Raw genomic sequence first — 5,836 nt, 5'->3', positions numbered from 1 at the left:
AAGTTCCTCAAGCATTGCAGAACAAAGAAGATTTTGATTTCATTTTCAGTTGTATGGGCAAGATTATTAGCATAAAACCTAGGAATTTTGGGAGAGTTAACAATAATACTGTGAGAGTACATTTCATGTATGATATCAGGGCTCCCTTATTGGCTGTAATCAATCCTATATTTTCAGATGGTGAACAAGAGATAAAGATTAGCTATCAAAAATTCCCTGGAGCAATTTGTCGGTTATGTAGGATTTTGGAACATCCTCTAAATAGTTTCCCTATTGTGGTCAACTTGTCTGATAAGGAGCTTGAGTCTAATCCTGATCCGACGGATGAAGTAATGGGAGATGATACTCAGTTTAATCCAGAACCTCTTCAGCTCATTGCTCCCCCTCCTTCTCCTGCTAGTGGGATTATACCTCCCCATCAGCTCTTTCGGGCCCCAGGTCAGAGAATCAGGAACAGTTCTATGCCTTTGTCTGAAGGTAATTCTAATCTCTCCCGAGCTAATTCTTTGGAGGATGGGATCTTGCTCGAGAATGCGGAAGCTAGGAGATTACTAGAAGAATCATTGGTGCTTAGTCGAAGTCTGAATATATTAACCAATGCAGGAGAAAGGGATGAAGCTACACTCTCAGAATCATCTTCCCAGTAGTTCTTTTGGGTCTTTGTTAGTTTGTGTTAGTCTGTGTAGTCTTGGTGGTAGGGGGGTTGGTAGTTGTTAGTTTGGATTTTGTTGTGTTAAGTTGGTTTTAGTTTTTTGTTAGTCTGAGTCTGCTTCTTATCTCTTGTGCTGCTGTCCATTATTGGACTTTTGTTTGGAGCTTTTGGATTTTTAAGGTAGGCATTATAGTTGCCTACTACTGACTTTTTGTTGTAGCAGAGATAGCATTTAGACTTTGGGGGAGTTCTCTGTTCTGTTAGTTTGTTAATGGTGTACTAGGGTTTTCTGCTATGTACTTAGTTCTCTTTTCTCTGTTCTGTTAGTTTGTTTGGGGGAGTCTTCTGCTATGTACTCAGGTTCTTGGTGTTTTTAGTTTTATATATTTTGGTTGTTTTATATTAATTACTTGTGTTTTTAGTTTTTTTCTTTTTGTAGTTATTGATCTTTTGGTTGTTTTCATCTTGTTTCTGTGAGGCCTGGTTGTGCCTCTTGTCTTCTGGCGTAGTTGGTTGTATTCAGAGGTTGGTTTTTAGCGTGAGCTCTACCTTGGTTTTAGGATTAATATTAGTTTTCAGTTAGTGGTTTTATAGTAGCTCAACCTAGGTTTTTATAGTAGCTCAACCTAGATCTTTCTGGACAGCCCACCCATAGAACTTTCGATTATGGCCTGGAATGTTAGAGGCTGTAACAACTTCGCTAATCGGAAACATCTCATTCGTTTAATTAAAGAACACAACCCGGACTTTATCTTCTTGTCCGAAACCAAATGTATGAACGTGAATATTGATAAACTTCTAAACCTCAATAATATCTATAACAAACATGTTATCGACCCGATTAATAAAGCCGGCGGACTAGCTCTCTTTTGGGCTCCCAACTACGACATTGACATTATCTATGCTGACAATAACATGATTCATGTGAAAAGTACCCTCCAGACAACAGGTCATCAAGTTTACCTCACGGGATTCTACGAAAGCCCGTACAAGAACAATAAAATGCAGCCTTGGAACACTCTAGCTCATCTGATCCCTGATAACAATATTCCTTGGCTTGTCATAAGTGACCTCTATTGTATCCTTGACCAGTCGGAGAAATTGGGAGGTAATCCTGTTCATCTCCCGACAATCCGGCACAACAAGCAAATTATAAACAACCTAGGACTTCATGATTTAGGTTTTATAGGCTATCCGTATACTTGGACTAACAGACAGTTTGCAGGTAATCTGATTGAAGAGAGACTTGATAGAGCTATTGCTAACTATAATTGGCTCACTATTTACCCTCATTCCAAACTTACTCATCTATCCACTCTCGGATCGGATCATAATCCCATCCTTCTTTCTACCAAGGATTCCTCTTCTCTGGGGCATAAGCCCTTCAAATTCATTCGTACTTGGATGTCACATCCCAACTGTGCCAGCTTCATTAACTCCAATTGGCTCACTACCCTCAACCCGATTCAATCTAAACTGAACTCCCTAGCCATTAAACTCTCTAAATGGAATAAAGAAGTGTTTGGTAATCTGGAAACTAACATTAAGCAGCTCACTCAGAATCTTCAAAAGATTAAAAATGCTGAGGCTTTCAAAAATACATATATTCAGATTGAAACGCTTCTCCTCCAACAAGAGAGTTTATGGAAGGAAAAATCGAGAATAGCCAACATTAATCTGGGAGATAGGAACACTTAATACTTCCATGCCAAAGCTACTACGAGAAATCGTAAGAATAAAATTCTTTCCATTAAAAGGGAGGACAACACTTGGTCCAATGATGAAGCAGAAATATCTAATATCTTTTCTCATCACATCCACAATATTTCCTCGACTGCTGGCTCCATTATGTCTACTAATCTCACGGAGTGCTTTCACCCTCAAATCTCCACCACTCAGAACGAATCCCTCACGGCTATCCCTCATTATGAGGAAATCAGGAGGGCCAATTTCTCTCTCAAATCGGGTGCCGCCCCGGGCCCTGACGGCTTCCCCCCTTTTTTCTACCAATCCAATTGGGATACTATCAAAGAGGACATTATGCTTATGACGTCCTCCTTCTTCCAAAACTACTCCTTGCCGGCGATGTCTAATCACACGCACATTTGTCTTCTCCCTAAGACCAAGACGCCTCAATCGCCGGCGGATTATCGTCCTATTAGCTTACTGAACACCACCTATAAAATTATTACAAAAATCTTAGCTAATAGACTTAAACCTATTCTGCATGATATCATTTCACCTTTTCAAGGGGCTTATGTCCCAGGAAGACAAATCACCGATAATATTATTATCAGTCAGGAACTCATTCACTCTTTCAAAAAAGTTAAAGGTTCCAAAAGCTACTTTGGTCTGAAGCTTGACATGTCCAAAGCTTTTGACAGAATTGAATGGAGTTATCTGGAGAATGTTATGAAGTTAATGGGCTTCTCGCCTGAGTGGATCAAACTTATCAATACTTGCATCACTACTAGCTCCATGGCAGTCCTCATCAATGGGAGGCCAGGTCAAGTTTTTAATGTCAGTCGTGGTATTAGACAAGGCGATCCGCTCTCCCCCTTTCTGTTCACTATCGCCATGGAAGGGCTCAGCCGTCTTTTGGAGACGAATAATAATAACACTTCCTTTATTGGTTTCCCCATTCCACACTCTAACCTCTCTATTAAACATCTTCTTTTCGCGGACGATTGCATTATTTTCGGGCAGAACTCCCTTGATAACATTTTCAATCTCAAACTTATTCTTAAAGAGTTTAGTGCGGCGTCTGGCCAAATGATCAATTATGCTAAATCCAACATTTTCTTCTCCAAGAATTCGCATCCAAAATTCAAACGCATGATTATTAGAGAACTTAAGGTTCATCAATCATCTTCTGGTGATAAATATCTGGGTATCAATCTGTTCATTGATCGTAATAAGAAGCAGGTCTTTAACTCTATCATTACCCAAATAAAAAACAAACTCGCTAAATGGCAAACTCATCTCCTCTCACAAGCTGGTCGCTCGGTGGTTCTTTCCACTATCGCAGCGACTGTTTCCCGATACCAAATGCAGTGCTTTGCCCTTCCCAAAGGCATTAGTAACAGCATTGAGTCTCTACAAAGGACTTTCTGGTGGGGAAAATCCAAAACATTTCATACCATTAATTGGCAAGCCATCTGCAAACCTAAAAAATTTGGCGGTCTTGGTTTTCGTCTCCCTACCCTCGATAACCAAGCTTTCCTTCATAAACTTAATTGGCGACTCATCAATAATCTTCAAGCCATGTGGGTTCAGGTGCTCTAAGAGAAATACTTTCATAACTCCCAGAGACCCAAACCTCCCAAAAACAACAATTCTTGGACGTGGAAATCCATATCGAAACATTATATCAGATGGAGAGATTGATCTTCTAGGACATCAACCGTGGCGAGCATATCAATATTTGGAATGACTACTGGATACCCAATCATCCCCCACCTATTACTAACCATAATGGTTCTACGTTGGATAAGGTATCACAACTTATTACGAACGGTATGTGGAACGTTGATGTTATTAATAACTGTTTTAACAATGATATATGCAGCTCGATTCTCAGCATTAACATTCAAACCAACCGAGAGGACAAAGCCATATGGACACTGAATAAATCAGGTAATTTCTCACTCAAATCAATGTATAACTACTTACGTATTACCAATATTCATACTATCCATGATCAAATAGATTGGCTCTTTATATGGAATATCAATACACTGCCTCGTATTAAATTATTTTTATGGAAATGTTGTACTAATAGCTTACATGTGAAAGCTAAGATTGGTAAATTTATTGGAAACACATACACCTGTGTAAACTGTAGTGAGGACGAGTCTCTTGACCATGTTATGCTTCATTGCACTTACGCTAAAGCCATTTGGTTTCACTATCAAGTTCGAACAGATCAACTCACAACCACGATACAATGGATTCAACAATAGAAAAACATAGAGGAAGAAACCATTAACCTATATGCCAAAATTCTTTGGTTTCTTTGGAAAGCGAGATGCGAAAATTGCTTTTCCACGAATAAGGACACTCCTGTACAACTAATAGAGAAAATAAATAACACCATGACGACTCCACTCAAGAATGAGTCCATGCCTATAACTAAATGCATAGACAAACCACAGGTTCAAACATGAAGACCTGCATCGTCACCATATCTAAAGTTCAATGTAGATGCCTCTTTTATCAGCCTCAATGAACCAGCTGGCATAGGATGTATTATCCACGATGCAGAAGCACAATATGTAATAGCAGCAGCAGATTCAGTGCGAGGTCAGAACGCTGAAGAATGCGAAAGTTTGGCTATACTGTACAGCCTAGTATGGGCTACCCAACTGCAAATTTCTCATGTACATCTAGAAAGCGATAATCTAGCATTAATCCTCTTCGTCAATGGCAAGAATGGTGTAATTCAGTGGCAATCACAACAAATCATTCAACAAATTATGGATATTAAGGACAAATTTGAAGGTATAATTTTCTCTCACGTTTCCAGAGAATGCAACTCTCAGGCAGACGCTATAGCTAAATGGGGACGAAAAAATGGTCGTCAGAAAATCTGGAATGTTGCTCCACCTTTTATTTTCGATGTTCAGTTGTATATTTAGATGTTTGTTTTGTAATGACGCTTTCTTTAATGATATTTTCCTTCATCAAAAAAAAAAAAACTCCAAAACAACCAGGATCAACTCTCAAAGCTATCATACGAACAGTATTTGTTCACCTTAAAAAAGTATCTTGTAAATAAAAGAAGGTGAGTTTCCAATGGGCAAAAGTCTAGAATTTGGTCAATCAGGTTGTTTTGTTTTGTTGAAATAGAGACATAATATTAATAAATAAGAGTATGGTGGTTATACAAATGATAAATAGATGAAGGAATAAACCATGTGCAATTACACTTGTGTTTCCTTGCCCATTTAGCTAGAGCATTCGTCGGGATATTATTTTTGCGCCCAATGTGGCCAAACTTGATGCTGTGAAAAGATGGAATGAGTGTCTTGATCATCTTCATATAAGGAAGCACTTGCTAGTGTTGTTCGATTTGATGTCCTTGGAAGTACCTCATAACTCCTTGGTTATCGCTTTCAATTTTGAGGAATGTGTACCTATTTTCTTTTGCCCATTGAATTGCTTATATTATTGCCTTGATTTCAC

At 38.8% G+C, this 5,836-nt stretch overlaps 2 protein-coding genes across 2 annotated transcripts; both read left to right on the top strand.

Moving 5' to 3' along the window:
• The first annotated feature begins 1,318 nt into the window (after window positions 1–1,318).
• On the top strand, window positions 1,319–2,350 carry LOC147531744 (uncharacterized). The gene has a single exon (XM_086649817.1). It carries the CDS (start codon window positions 1,319–1,321, stop codon window positions 2,348–2,350), a length of 1,032 nt encoding a protein of 343 aa, XP_086505943.1.
• Window positions 2,351–4,126: 1,776 nt separating this feature from the next.
• On the top strand, window positions 4,127–5,289 carry LOC147531743 (uncharacterized). The gene is made up of 3 exons (XM_086649816.1): window positions 4,127–4,146; window positions 4,221–4,288; window positions 4,856–5,289. The coding sequence occupies exons 1-3, from the start codon at window positions 4,127–4,129 to the stop codon at window positions 5,287–5,289; spliced, it is 522 nt and encodes a 173-aa protein (XP_086505942.1).
• The last annotated feature ends 547 nt before the right edge of the window (window positions 5,290–5,836 follow it).

This window comes from Eschscholzia californica, unplaced genomic scaffold (assembly GCF_041429995.1).
Source record: "Eschscholzia californica isolate CP2 unplaced genomic scaffold, dmEscCali1.0.p SCAF_6, whole genome shotgun sequence".
NCBI lineage: Eukaryota > Viridiplantae > Streptophyta > Magnoliopsida > Ranunculales > Papaveraceae > Eschscholzia > Eschscholzia californica.
Note: the sequence above shows the minus strand (reverse complement) of the source record. Positions and strands in the feature narration are given on the sequence as shown.

Coding starts and splice junctions, on each gene's coding strand:
- LOC147531744 (XM_086649817.1), top strand. CDS start 1,319: ATGGCCTGGAATGTTAGAGGCTGTAACAACTTCGCTAATCGGAAACAT.
- LOC147531743 (XM_086649816.1), top strand. CDS start 4,127: ATGGTTCTACGTTGGATAAG. Junction 4,147..4,220: donor ATGGTTCTACGTTGGATAAG/GTATCACAACTT, acceptor TGATATATGCAG/CTCGATTCTCAGCATTAACA. Junction 4,289..4,855: donor ATGGACACTGAATAAATCAG/GTAATTTCTCAC, acceptor AGTTCAATGTAG/ATGCCTCTTTTATCAGCCTC.